This window comes from Phocoena phocoena, chromosome 3 (assembly GCF_963924675.1).
Source record: "Phocoena phocoena chromosome 3, mPhoPho1.1, whole genome shotgun sequence".
Classification (NCBI taxonomy): Eukaryota; Metazoa; Chordata; class Mammalia; order Artiodactyla; family Phocoenidae; genus Phocoena; species Phocoena phocoena.
The window spans coordinates 98,680,487-98,698,174 of NC_089221.1; the positions used below are offsets into that span (position 1 = coordinate 98,680,487).

Here is a 17,688-nt window from a genome sequence, read left to right on the forward strand (position 1 = left end):
TTCGTTGCAGTGCGCTGGCTTCTCATTGTGGTGGCTTCTCTTGTTGCGGAGCACGGGCTCTAGGCGCACGGGCTTCAGTAGTTGTGGCTCACAGGTTTAGCAGTTGTGGTGCACGGGCTTAGTTGCATGTGAGATCCTCCCAGACCAGGGCTCGAACCCGTGTCCCCTGCACTGGCAGGCGGATTCTTAACTACTGCGCCACCCGGGAAGTCCCCTGAGTCAGTTTCATATGAAGCAGTAATAGGGTATAAATCAGATACTAAAGTCAGAGTAAGGCAGACCTCCTATATGTATAGAACATAGAAAGGAGATTTCAAAGGAGCTGGTTCTGTGTTTTTTTGCACCCCCTCAGCCAGATCATGGGTGTTAAAAAGGGTTTACATGTAGAGAGGAAATAAGATTTTGCAAAGATAGTTCTTTAGAAAGAGCTAATGGGGGAGAGAAGAACAAAGAAGTGCTACAGTGCCTTCACTGCAGATCTAGTAAGGGGATTCCTTGGGTTGAACTGAGAATTTGAAATGTATTTCTTGCGTTTGGGAGAGGGGAAGGATATTAAGTTAAATCATAATCAGAGTTATACAGTGGGAACTTGGACTAGACATACTAATTGTTTATTTGAGGTGGTTTGTTATTTAAGTAAGCAATAAAGCCTTGGACTAGAAACTATGCCAGTTTTATTTTAGAATCAACTGAAGATTACACTAACTGGAATACATTTCAAAGTTGGGTTTGATCATACATTTGTGGTGCATTTAGAACACTGCTTATACCTGTTAGATGAGGACCAGTAGGTACGATAGAGAATAATTAAGTAGGGTAGGGGGAAGAAGAGTAGAGGTGACATTTGAGTATAGACCTGAAGGAAGTGAGTGAGTAAGCTATGTGTGTGTATCTTCTGGTGAAGAACGTTGGAGGAGGAGGGAACTAGTGCAAGGCTCTGAGGTAAAAGTGTATGTTACCTTGTGGCTGGAGTAAAGTGAACAAAGTAAGGAGTAATAGGGGAGTCAGGAGTCAGCTTATAGGTTATTGTGAGGCTTTTGCCTTTTATTTTGAGTGAGTTGGGAAGGCCTTGGGGGTTTTAAGCAGAGGGTGTGTTGAGATCTAGTGGATTGGCCAAAAAGTTCGTTCGGTTAGTGAATACGTTCAATAAAGTTCTTCGTGAAAATGGAAAATGTCTCTTATTTTTACTTAAAACCAAACAAACTTTCTGGCCAACCCAGTCATTCTCTTTTAAAAGAACTGCTTTAGCTACTGTTTTAAGAAAAGACTGTAGGGGCAACAAGGTCACAATCATGCAGACCAGACTTTTAATTATTTGTTTTAAAGATGTCCTTAGGATTAACCAGATGCATAAAAATGTGTGTGCAAAAATGTTCATTGTACTACTTAATGTTCATGACATATTTTAAAATAAATATTACAAAGCAGATTGTAAATATGGCATCAGTTTCCATCTCCTTCCCCACACCCTTCCACATAAAGTATATGGAGAGGGAATATGGAAGAGGTCTGGAAGTCAGTGTATTAAAATGTTAACAGTGATTTTGCATGGGAATGAGTGTTGTGGTATTGGTGAAGCTATGGATGATTTTATTTTCTTCCTTTCACCCATTTGTATCAATATTTTCTGTTATGTATTTATAACATTTAAAATCAGGGAAGGGGCTTCCCTGGTGGTCCAGTGGTTAAGACTCTGCGCTCCCAATGCAGGGCAGCTGGGTTCGATCCCTGGTCGGGGAACTAGATCCCGCATGCCGCTATTAGGAGCCCGCATGCCGCAACTAAAAGATTCTGAGTGCCACAACTAAAGATCCTGCACACAGCAACGAAGATCCTGTGTGCCGCAGTAAGACCCGGCACAGCCAAACAAACAAATAAGCAAACAAATATTTTTTAGAAATCAGGGGAAAAAAGTTATTTTTATTTGGAATGAAATGTGACAAAATATCTCTTTGGCCTGCTTTACAAATAAATTTAGGATGAATCTATCTAAGCATGAACTTGGGTAAAGAAAAGGAAAGCAATCATAGTGAGAAGTGTCTTGAGATTAGTATATACAGGTAGCCAGAAGGGAAGGTGATGAAGGGAAATGAGCCGAAGCTCCTTGGAGAAGAAAAGACAACTATGTACCAAGTATGTTGGTGAACTTGGAAGGCCGAATCCATGATAGTTGCAAGTCTCCCATTAACCCATACATAATATTTAATTATGCAAATGCAGCCTTAAGGCAGAATTCGTTTTAAAATACTGATTTACTGTCCTTGTAAATGTATGTTGGAATATAAGTATCTATGGCTCCGGAAATTAGGTTTCCAGATTAAAAAATGAAAACTTTCTTTCTCACATCCTAAGGGAATGAGACCTATGGCTCTTTTGTCTTAAGCTTTGAAGACTGACAAGTCAGGGCTTCCCTGGTGGCGCAGTGGTTGAGAGTCTGCCTGCCGATGCAGGGGACACTGGTTCGTGCCCCAGTCCGGGAAGATCCCACGTGCTGCGGAGCGGCTGGGCCCGGGAGCTATGGCCGCTGAGCCTGCTCGTCCGGAGCCTGTGCTCCACAACGGGAGAGGCCACAACAGTGAGAGGCCCGCGTACCGCAAAAAAAAAAAAAAAAAAGACTGACAAGTCATTCCTTACATGATTCTTATGCATGGATATTTTTACATAAAAAATAATTTTTATATTTAATATTAAGTTTTCTATTTTTTAATTTATTTTATATCAGATATACTTAAAAGTGAGTGTAAAACTTGTTTTATCACAAAATTTTCTATTTGAAGCAAATTGCTGAATATAGTTTAGAGAAGTAATGTTGCATTCTCTTATTTATTTTTCCTTGAAAATTATTTCTTGTCTGTTTAATTTACAGAACTGCTTCCCAAGTTCATTTAATGAAGTTTTCACCAGATGGTGAATTTTTTGCCACTGCTGGGAAGGTAATTTGTAAAAATACTATTGTCAAGTTGTGTTTATGGTATAGTTTGAAATGTCAAAAAAAATTAGCTGGCTTCATTAAGTTGAAAACATTTTCTGTTAAAAATGTTAAGTAGCAAAAATTGGCTAAATATTGTGTTAAAGGCAGTATGGTATAATTGAAACAACATAGATCAAAGGTAGATCTGGGTATAAATTTGCCATTTACCAACTGTTTGATCTTGGGCAAGTAGTTACTCTCTTTGAGCCTTGGTTTTCTCATGTATAAACTGAGAATGATAGTACCCACCTCATAGGTCGTTGATCATCAGATTAGTTTAGACAATGTATGTAAAGTGACTGGCACAGAGTCATGGATGAAGTATACTGTCAATAATCAACTATAACTACTATTTATGTTATCTTTTAGCTGACAGCTATATTAGGCTGTATTTACAGACTTTCTAGAAGGACATTTGTAACTTTTCTTTGTTATTACCTGTTTATTTCAGAATAATGTATTCCCTTGAAATTATTTTATTTTTAATCATTGGTTCACAGAGCACTTTACATACAACTAATAGTCTGACGTTATTGTTCCCATGGCTCAAAACCTGCAGACTAAGAATATGAGATATACCTTAAACCCTCAGTGAGGTTTTTTTAGGATAAAAGTAGAGCTGTTTAATCTAATTGACTTTACAGTCAGCTTTGGGAATGCAATTAATAGCTTAAGAACAGAACCTGGTACATGCTAGTCTCTCTTGTTCTTGCTTTCCTTCTCAAATTTGGAGATGCAATTTTGATTGTGCTTAGAATATTTTACATAGTAGTAGTTGCTAACTAGTTATCATCAACATTTTCTTTGAACATTCACATGGTAATTTATAAAAACTGTGTTTTCAAAAATCACCAGTCTTTTGAAGTCTGCTAATGGTAATGCTTTCTTATTTGGTATTTGGCTAAGTGGGCACGTGAAGCCCTAACTTCATCTTTAGGTCTTTCCTAAATGACTTTATTTTCCATACCAAATGGTAACTGGCATTTTCCTTGAACCAACCCTTGCAAAATACACACATCCACACACATTAATTCTTAAAGAACAGTTAAGGAATGCTAGTAGAAAAGTATCAGAATCAGAGATTTTCTTCCTAATTTCTCCATGCCCAACTCCTCTTCACATCCCTAAGTTCCTTTAATTGGGGAGAAAAATCTTACTTTTGGTATTTGACTTAACCTTTAATTTAATTCTGATCTGGATGTTTTTTGTTTTTTTTTTCCCCTTAGGATGACTGTCTTTTAAAGGTATGGTATAATGTAGAAAACTGGCGGACATCTGTTACCTCTCCAGATAAAAGTTCAGAAAAACAATCCCAAGGAGAAATTGACTTTTCTTTTGTATATCTGGCCCATCCTCGAGCTGTAAATGGATTTTCCTGGCGTAAAACAAGCAAATATATGCCTAGGTCAGTGGATTAGTCATTTTTCCCATGTATTAAGAGAACATCATCTTTGTGACTTTAACTGCTTTTCTCACTTTGAGAATCATTACTTTAGGATTTTTGCCTATGAAGATTCAAGTAATACTAGATCGTTCTTGGACTGCAAACCTCTGGCTACCGGTCAGCTATGGTTGACGCTTAAGAGGAGAGCCATATGAAAGGATAATTTACCTCTAGATCAGATATCTTTAAGTGACAGAGTTGTGCATCGTTTTCTTCTCTATGTTATGTATCCATTTCTTTCATCTCTTAATCATTCTTCAAATTGCCATTTGCATCAACTTTTTCACATTTCACTCCCTTATCTTGTCCCTTCTATATCTCCTCTGGTTTCCCTTTTTTTTTTAATTAAAAAAATTTATTAAAATTTTTTTTTAATTAAAAAAATTTTTTTTAAAAATTAATAAAATTTATTGAGAACATATACCATAAGGCCTCAAATATTTCTTTAACTGCACCCAGCATCTTTGAGGAGAAGTGCATGGGTTAATACATTATAATGCCGTAAACTAGGTATTAGTTTAACCTACACATGCATGCACAGACACACCTGTTAGTACTTTTTTTTTTTTCCTGTAGTCCTTGCAAGACTTGATAATCCTGTTGAATTTTTGCCTATATTTAGTAAGTTACAGAGCTATTGTATTACTTAAGTATAGGTAGAAATCCTTTTTGTTCCACATGGCCATTTTCAATTTGGCCACACTATGGATCAGTACAGGTTTTCCCTTATCTTTTTGTCATCTGAGATGTCTTAAGCTGATCCATGGTAGCATACCTAGATCATTTGTTGACTTTAGTTTTGCTCTTCTGAGCCAGCAGCGTATACCTAGATATTTAAAAAATTATTTTAGACATTTTTTAGAGCAGTTTCAGATTCACAGCAAAGCTGAAGGGAAGGTACAGAGATTTCTCACATAATCCTGTCCCCCACATATGCACAGCCTCCCCCATTATCAACATCCTCCACCAGAGTGGTACATTTGTTACAGTTGATGCTTATTTCAACACATTATTTTCACTTAAAGTTCATAGTTTACTTTGTGGTTCACTCTTGGTGTTGTACATTCGATGGGTTTGGATAAGTGTATAATGGCATATATCCATCATTGTTATACCTAGACTTTTTTGAGCTATTTTGGAGTGCAGTAGTTACCATTCTTCCTACCTCAGTCCTACAGTGTAACAAAGCATAGGAGTAGGACACTGCAGGTACAGTGATGGTTCTTTTGTTAGAAGTATGTTTCACAGTTTTTGGGCTAAGGGAGAGTGGTGTGGGCAATCTGTATTGTTAGCAAAAGCACCTTTACTCCAGCTTCACTTTAAGAACTGTTGCTCTAGTACCTCTGAGATCATTGCCCACACGTATAAAAATGTGTTTAGAATAGAATGAGCTATGACAAATGTAAAGTAAAAATAGCTGTCATCACAAACTGTTAACCTTTTAGAACTATCAGAAGATTACATTATTTCGGAGGCTGATTTCTTCTTCTATTCCAGGTATTTTCATATGCAGCCAGTTAGACCACCAGAATACTAAAAATGAGGCTTGTGAAATATTTTATCTTTTGAGAGAGGACAGTCACCTCTACTCCTGACCTAGTTCACTTAGTGTTGGCGAAAGTGATCACAGTGGATACAGAGGCAGTACCTTAAACTGGGGCATTACGAATGCCCAGTGACAGCAAAAAGGCATATTAAGGGTTTTTTTTTGCCCTGCTTATTTTATCTCTTATCAACTAAATTCTGCAACATAGGGAACTGATACAGAGCTAGACTTTTCTGTTAGTTATGGCATCTTTTCAAGGTTTCCAGAATTTCATTTTTGGATCCATTTCATTAAAGAACCAGCTAATCTCCCTTAGTTCTTTTAGTTTTCATTTTTGTTTCACCAGCTGCCTGCAGATATATAGTGGGAAGGCTGACCCTTTCTCATGAGGATGAAAGAGATCCCATCAAAGACCATTATCCTTTCTGATATGGAATCTTAAAATTAAGATGCTTAACCAGATGGTAATACTTTATACAAAGGGCCTGCTGGCTTGAGAGAGAAGAATGGGGAAGTGTTTGTAATGAGCATGTACTTCTTTACAAGTTAAAAATTGGTGTATGTAGGACAGGTTAGGAGGTCTGGTTATATCCCCCTAAAACGTCCAAAAGTTCGTTCTACATAACTAGTTTCAAAAGCATCTTAGCCTTTTGTTGCATTAACATAGGGCAGCTAAATAAAATAAAATAAAATAAAAAAAAGGACAGCTGTTGCAGACACTTACCCATCACATGGTTGCCCATATAAGGTCATTCATTTATATATATATATATATATATATATATATATATATATATATATATATATTTTTTTTTTTTTTTTTGGTTGGGAGGGAGAGTGCTATACCTGCATATGATATGCTTATTGGAGAGAGAATAAGATACCGTGATGAAGTGAGGAAGGGCGAGGTATTGCCTGAGCAATGCCTCAAATACATCTGGATATTTCTTCTATGCCATGCTTATATTACCTGCCAGCTGTTTGTAAGGCGTGGCATTATTTGTAAGGCATGGTATCCTGAAGAGAGTCATCTGGGATCGAAATCCTGTCCATGCTTCTGAGTTTTGCAACTTTTTAGCTTGCTTTGTTGGTCTTGCCTAAGTTCTGTACCTCTCCTGATTGCTGTCTGTTCAGGCCTTTAGTCTCCTATCTTCTGCTCTTTCTTTATAAGCCTTCCCATTCTGCCATTTACTGATTGGCACTATGAACCTTGAACTTCCATATTGCCTTTTTGTATTTTCTTCTGTTTCTGTTTATTTTTAATCTCATTGCTACTGCTTGTGTGTATTTAAATGTACTAGAGAGAAACTAAGGGAAGGAGGGGAGGAAAAGGTCAGAGGGAGATAGAGGGAAAAAGAGGGAGAAAAATGAAGGAGGAAGAGGAGGGAGAGGCATAAGGCTGGGGAAAGGAAGGAGAAACAGAGGGTTTGGAAAGGTAAGAAGAAGGAGGGGCCCTAGGAAGGGGGTAGTGGTGAGAGGTAGGAGAGGTGGAAGGGGAGGGTGGGTTGGAGAACAGAGAATTATAGGAGAAAGCAGAGGGAGAGAAGCCCAGAGAGTAGATGAAAAGGGGAGAAAGTAGGGGAGTATACACAGAGGGGGAGGGGAAGGGAGGGAGGTGTTAAAACAGAGGAGTGAATCTGAAGGAGAGAGCTACCAAGACAAAGCAAGCTGTTCTCCCTTTTCTTCCCCTTTGCTATTGTTCTTAAATCAAGTAGGTATGTTTGTTTTAAAAAGTGACTACTACGGAATATTTTAATTTTTTTCTTTAACTTACTGGGTTACTTGATAGAAACCTTCTACTGATTGTTCTCTTTTAATCAGATATGTTTGAATAAGTGTCTGTTATAGCATATTGCAACTTTTTTTTTTTTTAATTTCCTGGGTTATCCAGTAGAAAGGTAGTCTTTGTTAATAGGGTTTCAGCCTTTGAGCTCTTGATGCTTATCGGATTTATTAACATATATGTAATTGTTTTGTTATTATTTTGTGGGGTGGCAAGACAGTAAATTCACTGAAAGTCAAAAATGACTAATGAAGGAGGTGGCTAAAAAATCATGAATTTTTCTATTGCACTTGACTGCTTTTGTCATATGTTAGGCAAGGAAAGAGTAAGTGTACTGGTTACTTTAGCTTATTAGTGACAAGTGCATGTACCTTTACAGGAAGTAAAAATGAAGCATTGTGAAATAATTCAAATAAACATCCACTGAATAAATCAGAAAATTTTAATAGAAGAAGTCAGGTTTTTTCCTTGTTTATTAACTGAGCAAGTATGGTATGATTTCAGTTTTTGTTCTTTAGATGTAAGAAGAATCTTAGACTACTGAAACAGGAACTACTGAGTTCCAGGCAGAAAAGAATAGGTTAGCAAGCATTTGCTGTGATGAAATCAAATACCCAACTCAGTTGTAATGGCTTTGACTAAATACACTACATAAATGTATATTGACATTTTCTTCATTGATACCTTAGTTGTGTGCATTTAAATAATTATAGAAACATTGTAGAATGTGATACTGTGGGAAATTTATACTTTTGCCTCTAAAATCTTTTTATTCCTTAGGGCTTCTGTATGTAATGTACTGTTGACTTGCTGCAAAGATAACATATGTCGTCTTTGGGTAGAGACATTTTTACCAAATGATTGTTTGCTCTATGGAGGTGACTGCAGCCATTGGACTGAACCAATTAATTTAACAAATAACTTCAAGAGAAATGCTTCCAGTAAAGAACGAGTTCAAAATGCTTTAGATGTGAGTGTTTTTGTTAGATGTTATTTCCTACAAGTTTTAAAATCTTTCGTACATGGCCTTTTTGGTAACATTCATCTTAATTAATATTCAAAGTCAATGGATAGTTATGAAAAAACATATATGTCTTAGGAAAACAGTTCTGAGAAGATTTTCGGGTGTTTTTGGGTTCAACAAGTTTTCTTAAGGATTTTGTCTAGCATAAAACTGCCTATAATTACAAAGTTAACCTTAGGTTAACTGATGATAACAAAAGGATGATTATACTTGACTTAGCTAAAATAACGTAAATTAAGTTCTGAGAATGCAAAGATTTGACTGTAAAAATAATTTATTTTTCTTTCTTTAGAGCTTGGGGTGTTCGTCCTGTCATAATTACAGGAATGATTAGAGTAGTTTATCAGATTCTGTTCTACATTTGTTATCTTCCAAATCTCTAAGAACTTGAATTATTTACCTTACTAATTACTATAGTATGGAAAGTAAAAGCCAGTTTTTGGTGTTGGGGGTAATTCAACATAGACTAGTTAACACAGATTCTTATTATTATTTTCTTAATATTGAAAACAAGAAAGTGGCCTAAAAATGATTTATCTTTGAATGTTTTGTATGAATATGGAACCACTATTTCTCAAATTTAGATAGTATTCTAGTGACACAGAATATAATTAAGTATATATTGTGTAGAGACTCAACCACTGATAGAATGGTTATGTGTAATAATAGTTGAAAGAAGTCCTTGACTAGGAATCTGAAGACCTTTGTTTCACTTTTAGATGACCTTATGTTCTCTATAAACTATTTTATATGAAAGATGAGAATAACAATATTTGCATTGTCTGCATTATGGGTCAAATGAGATGATCTCTGTGAAAGTGCTTTGCAAACTATGAAATGTCATCCTAATGTATCATGGTAGTTTTATTCAGTGCTTTGTGGTCATAGGAAGTAAACTGAGGCTACAAAGAGAACAGTATGCATAGGGACATCATTTTCCACACACACATTGTAAACTTTTTTAGGTTTAGGTAGTTAATTCTCAGAAAATATTAAATAAAAACTTAAAGTATTGTGTGATGGTTAAAAGAAGAGTCAAGCAGTTTAAGTTCCAGGCTTATTCCAGGTTTCAATTTTGCTGTACAAAAATACTGCAAGATATTTGTACATATAAACTTATCTGAAATAGGATATATGTACTATCTAACAATCATTATGTAACCTATACATATATGCTTATGACAATACAGGCATTAGTTTTACTTTGTTTTGCATTGTTGGACTTTGTTTTTATTCTCACAGGTAAATCTGAAACATTTTCGTAGAGGTCGGAGGAGATCACTTGCACTTGTAGCACATACTGGATACCTGCCACATCAGCAAGATCCTCATCACGTTCACAGGAACACTCCACTGCATGCCAATGCACTTTGCCACTTTCATATTGCAGCCAGCATCAACCCAGCCACGGGTAATAAAGCACTGTTCAGAAAATGTTTTTCAAATTGAGTAAATTGATTTTTATAACCAATAAGTTATACTTTTACTTTTTTAATAAGTAAAAAATTGTAGGTGACTTTCTTAGCTAACTTTTCGTTATGGCCAGCTCACTGATTATAGAAAAAGAAGTTTTTATTTACTTGTTTGCTTCTTAAGTCTGTGATTTGGTCTGTAATTTTAGATCTTGATAAGTCACTGAGATTCTGTATTAGTTTATTCAAACGTTGAGATTTGAGCTAATACATAACAAAGAGGTTAACACCTCAGAGTAGTATTTTATAATTATTGTATAGTTGTTCAAACGAAACCAATGTGTTTCGTATTTGATCTTTGGAGCCATTTCAGAAATAGGGTAGAAATATGTAGAAATTATAACTGGAAGAATTAAGAAACTTATCACTGTAGTCAAATAGGTACTATGAAACAGACTGAAAGATCTAGAATACCTGGGTTTATCTATGAATTTGAAGACTGAAGTGTTTATCATTTTAGTAAATATTTTCTGTGAGTTTAAAAACCAAGTGGTCACAGTTGGGGGCATTTAAAGTGGAACCTTAGAATATTACTGGGAAAAAAGTTAAAAATAATATTTTCACATGATAAATGCCATCTGTACAGGAAGTGTAAAGTAAAATCCTCCTTTTACCTCTATTCCACCGTAGTCTTCCTTCCCAGAAGATAACCACTGTTGATGACTTTTTATGTATTTTGAGATATTCTTAAACATAAATTAAGCATAACCTATTTCCATATAACACACTGGATTGCATTCTTCAAGAAACATAGCAATAAATACAGTCCATTAGTTACTTGAATCAAAGTGAGAAGTACTTTGATAAGTTAAAAAGTGCTGAGATACCTGTGGTAGGAATAAAGAGTATTTGCTGATTTTTAAAATTTTATATGGTTAACAACAGTCCCAGCTCTAAAAGAATCCAAAATCCATGAGCCATGAAAATATAAATGGGAGAATATTGAATTATTTTTATTAAAAAATTGTTTTATTACCTTATCAAAAAATGTACATTGTCAGCGCTTATAGTATACAGAGGCAACTCTAGGTCATTGGAATAATTTTGAAAGTCTTTGCTGAGTAAAGGACAATATTTTGAGAATAAAGAAAGCTTGAATTCTCACTTTAATGGAAAAGGCTGAGGTATTATGAAAAAAATAAACCCTAAGTTCCTGTGTAACATCTCCCTGAATACCTTCCAATAAGAAAAACTCTAAAACCTTTCTTTAGATTGTAGGTCCCTAAGAAAAATTCATACATGTAGGGCAAATCAAAGCAAAATAATAATATTAGGAGCTATATTAGATCTTGTGAAAACTCCTTTCCCTAAATTAGGTCTGTTAGAATGACTTTCCTGCAAGGCCCAACTCAGATATGGCTTCACTTATTTGTCCATCAATGGAAAATGATACAGGAGAGGAGTTCATAATAGCGTGTTCTCTTAGTTCTAGTTCTTACACGCTTTCCATGAAGATTTCTCATAAAAAATGACTTTATCAGATTCTTTGGGTGAGGTCAGGAGGCAAAGGAAATGTGAATATCTTTTCAGCCGGAATGCTTCTGCTAAAAGTCAGCTTAAGCCCCTAATTTCGTGTACTTTACAGCTAGGCCTGTGATCTACTTTAGGCATTGCTTATCTCTTCTGAGTTGATTGTAAGTTGAAAATCAGAAAATCCTACCCATTTAGTTTTCTTGGGGACACTCTTTCAAACCCTAACACTATTGTGTATCTACCTAGGAACAGTGGGATTGGCAGTTCAGCCCCTCAAGGGTTTTATTGGGTGTTTAGTCTGTGCCAGTATAGGAACTGGAGATAGTGGTAGGAACTGGAGATACAGTAGTGATCAAAACAGTGTGGTCTTTGCTCTTAGGAAGCATATAACTAGGTAGGAGATAGATAAATATTAATCAAATAATTATACTAATGAATATATAATAATAAACAGAGCACTTGGATTAGATAATATCCATCAACTCTTAGAACCCAACGCCAATAAGAAGGGACAGAAAAAAGATTCTTTTTTTTAACATCTTTATTGGAGTATAATTGCTTTACAATGGTATGTTAGTTTCTGCTTTATAACAAAGTGAATCAGCTATACATATACATATGTCCCCATATCTCCTCTCTCTTGCGTCTCCCTCCCTCCCTCCAGGAAAAAGATTCTTCTATCCTTCTTTTACCATTCATCCCCTATAATACTGTTCCTATGGGTGTCCATCAATAGACGGTATTTGAACAAATACTTAAAATTGTTTATATTTCCTTTTAAAAAAAATCAGTAGATTTGCTCTGGAGAAAATTATTTACCTTCTCTGAATCCATTCCAGCCTATAATGTTCAGCAGACACCAGCATGATCTAGATTTGGATTTTATTTAATAATGATAGACAAATTTTTCTTTACCTCTATTAAGTTAGGATTGTCATTTTTCACAGTTTACTCTGAATTTGTACTTCAGTATACTTAGCAATGATTTCAAAAGTAATACCAAGGAACAATTTTTTGTAGCTGAATTGGCTTGTCTTGAATACTTTTCTTGAATATAAGGGAACCTCAGTTTCATACTTTCTAACTTCAATCTTGATGCTAATAAATAAGCAGTATCTATCTTAGAATTAGATAGGTAGATCATGAAAAAAGTTAATATGAGGGTCTGTTAAGTAAAAGAAAGTTGTTGCTGTTGAGATAAACATATCACTGGTTCCTTTGACAACTTAATGATGGCATTTTTAATGGTAGATCAGGTTAAAATATATTTCTAACCAAAGTTTCTATACAAATTAAGAAGACTGCCCTATTAACATGTCTGCAAATTCTAGACATATTTCTTAATGAGAATATTTTTTTAAATTATAGAAAAAATGTATATGTATGTTATATAAATAAGTTACGGTATATAATGTAGAATTTTATTTCCTTTACAGTAAATGTATTAAATTTACCATGTAAGTCTGTTTTCATTAATAATAATTGTGTGAACCATTATACTGTGAGTCTTATTTATAGGTTAAATAAAATGTATGGCAGAGGTTTAAAGATAAATGTAACAGTAAATAATAAAAATAAGAGACATGGATGTTTTATATGCTAGCATAATAGAAATTTTAATATTTTTTTGTTGTTCTTTATAGACATTCCACTTCTTCCTTCTATTACGTCTCTGAGTCTAAGTGAAAATGAAGAGAAGAGTGGACCTTTTGTGGTACACTGGCTAAACAATAAAGAATTGCATTTTTCTTTGTCCATGGAAGTCTTTTTACAACAACTTAGAAAAAGTTTTGAGCAACCATCTTCTGAGATGAGTGTAGAAGACTCTAATCAGGCAGATGTAAAATCTGATGAAGGTAAAGCTTTAAGAAGGATAAAAATTATAAAGTTTTATTTAAAATAGCAAAGATTTTTATATTATGGTAACACCAGCTACTGTTAGAAATAACCTTCAAATTGCAGTGGCTTAATACAAATTTGGACTAGCTCATTTAATAATCCAATATAGATGTTCCTGTTCCAGGTGGCTTCTTTCCTGATGATGATATAGGGACTTAGACTTCTCCATACTTATGCTTCTGTCAGCCACTAGGGTCTTGCTACTTAGAGGACTATCTGCAGACTAGCAGCATTGTCATTATTAGTAATGTACAATCTCAGGCTCCACCTGGAGCTACAAGAATCTGTAATTTAATGAAATTCCCAGATGAGTTATATGTATATTAAAGTTTGAGAAGCAGTACACTAGGGCCTTAAGGTTTGCATTCAGCCTCAGTCAAGTAGAGAGAGAAATCAAAAATGTTTTTGTTCTTTGTTTTAATTACAAGATTGCACGTTCCCCTTTAAAAAAAATTTAAATTAAACAATACAGGCATGTATAAAGTTTCCATATTGTTAAGTTTGATGAGTGTCCTTCCAGATTTATTCTTTTCTATGCTCACACAAATATATGCATAAAGGTAGTTTTTTTAAAGAGTTGTACTTTGGGAGTTCATTTTTCAATGAAAATAGTGTGCTGCAGCTTGCTTTTTAAATTCAGTAACGGGCACTTTTCTTTCTCATTTTTAACAGCTCCTGAGTCAAGAGACTCAAGAGAAAACTTAAGCATTTTTTCTGATGATAGCCATTTAAATTGATTTAAATTGTTTTTCACTATATACTGATAATGGTAGAGTAACACATCTCTTCATCTTTGTGTCAATTTTTCTGTAAGGTAGATTCCTAGATGGGGAATTAGCATAGTGTATAAGCATTTTTAAATTTCAATAAGTTCTGTCAGATTACCCTCTAGTAATGTTTTACCAGTATATGCAGATATCCTTTTTTCACATCCTTGCCAACACTGGATCTTTTTATTATTTTTTGGCCGTTGATATGGACAAAATGGTGTCTTGTTTTACTTTGAATTTTCTTGAGTTAAATTGAGCAGAATTATGTTAACCCTTCTGTGGTTTGCCTCTTCGTGCCTTTTGCCTAATTTTCTGTTGAGTTATTTTTCTTGTTCTTAATGATTTTATGTCTTGACTAATTTTTAAAATCTGGTAAACAAGCTAACATTTTTTGATAGTCTCTTAAGAAAGGCTTTGTATTCCTAACCAGGAATAGGGGCTTGGATGTAGAGGTCAGAATATACATATTTATTTGTATTAATAAGTTGGCATGTGTTGAAGGAAATCTGGAAATTAGGCACTATAAAATGTATTTCTTTAAAATAGTTTCTTTAAGGTGTCATATCAGTTATAAATGCTTACATCTAGAGGATGGCTAGTGTGGTTGACTTAGGTTTTATGAATCTGACATTATGAAGAAAGTACAAATTACATTCCAATAATATATTTTAAAAATTCAGCCTAATTTCAACTCCCTCATGTTAACATGAGCAAAACTAGGGTCCAGAGAAGTACTGTGTCTTACTTCTAAGTAGTTACTTGTGGTACATCTGGGTTTGGAAACCAGTTTACCTACTTTCCAGTCTAGTATTAGTCCTTCTACTAATAAGCCACTGAATCAGCCTTATAGGCCTTCTGAGTACTGAGTTAACTCCGTGGCCTTATATTCCTGGAGCAAAGTTATTTTTTAAAGGGAACCCCATTTCTTGTTTATATGAACACTTATGTTTTTCATTTTGAATGCATTTGTAAAGATATTTCTTAATTTTTAGTAGTAGCTTGATTGTATTTACTTGGTTCATGAACCCTTTTGCTTATAGAGATCGATGATGGTATTGATGATCTGAAAATAAATCTTGAAAAGAAGGAATTGGGCAGTGATAAATTGGTACCAAATTCAAGTTCTGTACCATTACCATCAGCTGCCATTGATCATCAGATTGAAGTACTTCTGTCTGAATGGAGTAAAAATGCAGACATGCTATTCAGTATTCATCCCATGGATGGTTCTTTGCTGGTTTGGCATGTGGATTGGCTGGATGAATACCAGCCTGGTATGTTTCGTCAAGTACAGGTATTATTTTTATGATCTCTGGAGAGCTACTTGTTAAATGTGGGTACTGTTTTGTAAAACCTCTTTATATAATTTCATGAATTCTAATGCTACTTTCTTACTTCTAGGTGTCCTTTGTTTCCAGAATTCCTGTAGCTTTCCCCACAGGTGATGCAAACTCTCTCTGTAAAAGCATAGTGATGTATGCCTGTACCAAGAATGTTGACTTGGCTATTCAGCAAGGGAAACAAAAAACTTCCAGCCTGACACGTTCCACATCAATGCTTATATCTTCTGGTCACAGTAAATCAACTAATAGTTTAAAATTAAGCATTTTTACCCCTAATGTTATGATGATTTCAAAGCATGCTGATGGCTCCCTGAATCAATGGCTTGTCAGTTTTGCCGAGGAATCTGCCTTTTCTACAGTTCTCAGTATTTCCCACAAATCCAGATATTGTGGTCATCGCTTTCATCTTAATGATTTAGCTTGTCACTCAGTATTACCATTATTGCTGACAACGTCACACCATAACGCATTAAGGACACCAGATGTTGATAACCAAAAGGAACCTTATGGTGCTGTGAATATTGAAGAATGTTCTTTGGCACAACAGAATAAAAGCACTATTGACATGGCCTTTCAGGATCCCAATGCAGTTTACAGTGAGCTTATTCTTTGGAGAGTTGATCCAGTTGGGCCATTGTCTTTTTCTGGAGGTGTTTCTGAGCTTGCCCGGATTAATTCTCTTCATGTTTCTGCATTTTCCAATGTGGCATGGCTGCCCACTCTTATACCCAGTTATTGTCTAGGTAAGGATTCTGATTTTTATTTAAGAACTTGAGATTTTCTGACATTATTGCTTAAGGATTAAATTTCAAATGTTTTTAAAATACATCTAGGTGCATACTGCAACTCTCCTAGTGCATGCTTTGTAGCAAGTGATGGACAATATCTGAGATTATATGAAGCAGTTATTGATGCCAAGAAACTTCTATATGAGCTTTCCAATCCTGACATTTCTGTAAGTAAATGGCTTTTGAAGCTAAGAATATAATGTTTTTAGATACTTTATACTTATTGGGCATGTTCTAGAATTGTGACATATAATTTGTAATAAAATGTATATTTTTTAGTAATTTGTTTCACATTTTACTCTTACAGTGATTCTAACCTCCTTTAAAAAGAAACCATATCTTTCATTCATTCCAAAAGTAGAGTCTAGTGTCCTACAATATGTGTTTCTGTTGTACTTTTTTTTTTTTTTTTTTTTTTTTGGCCGTATGCGTACCTCTCACTGCTGTGGCCTCCCCCGCTGCGGAGCACAGGCTCCAGACACGCAGGACCAGCGGCCATGGCTCACGGGCCCAGCCGCTCCGCAGCATGTGGGATCCTCCTGGACCGGGGCACGAACCCGTGTCCCCTGCATCGGCAGGTGGACTCCCAACCACGCGCCACCAGGGAAGCCCACTGTTGTACTTCTTTGCTCAGAGATAAATGGGGACTACTGACAGTATATGGAATTATGTTGGTTCATCTGCAGGTTTTTTCCTAGGCAAGGGAAGCTGAAGTAACAGGAGTGGAATTTTAATCTTAACCAAGAGGAAGGAGCTTTCAGCTTGGTTGCACTACAGGCAGGAGTTTTTTCAACACCATTGCAAAGCTTTTGTCTTATGACAGAGGGCACTTGTTCCTGTGCCCAACTAATAGCAACCCACCATCTGCATTGTCTCAGTACCTCCAAAAGCCAGTATTTCCATTCTTTTGGTTTTTGTGTTTTTAAATATGCCCTGAGGTAACTTTCAGCCATACTGAGCTTCCTGTTTAAGAGAGTCAAACTGTCCTCTCAACCATCAATTAATGTCTTTGTTAATGCTCTGGTTACAGAATTGCATAGGTGTCAGTGGTCTGCTCCCATCTTGATTTTTCCCTGTTATTTTTATTGCATGGTTTTACAGAACACAAAGTTTTTCAAAACATATATAGTGTTAAATTAGAAACGTATATTTCTCGAGGGCCTTCTATTTTTCAG

General features: G+C 35.4%; 1 protein-coding gene across 5 annotated transcripts in view; it reads left to right on the forward strand.

Annotated features, from left to right (window-relative positions):
- The window catches only part of DMXL1 (Dmx like 1), a 128,509-nt gene that overhangs the window by 25,997 nt on the left and 84,824 nt on the right, over positions 1 to 17,688 (forward strand). For 3 of the 5 annotated variants that reach the window (XM_065874433.1, XM_065874434.1, XM_065874435.1), the window contains exons 6-13: positions 2,867 to 2,933; positions 4,198 to 4,376; positions 8,525 to 8,714; positions 10,011 to 10,179; positions 13,357 to 13,569; positions 15,423 to 15,676; positions 15,784 to 16,468; positions 16,559 to 16,680. In XM_065874433.1, coding sequence (XP_065730505.1) covers positions 2,867 to 2,933; positions 4,198 to 4,376; positions 8,525 to 8,714; positions 10,011 to 10,179; positions 13,357 to 13,569; positions 15,423 to 15,676; positions 15,784 to 16,468; positions 16,559 to 16,680 — 1,879 coding nt within the window. The remainder of the gene's footprint in view (positions 1 to 2,866; positions 2,934 to 4,197; positions 4,377 to 8,524; positions 8,715 to 10,010; positions 10,180 to 13,356; positions 13,570 to 15,422; positions 15,677 to 15,783; positions 16,469 to 16,558; positions 16,681 to 17,688) is intronic. The other 2 variants (XM_065874438.1, XM_065874437.1) reach the window with 2 other exon arrangements.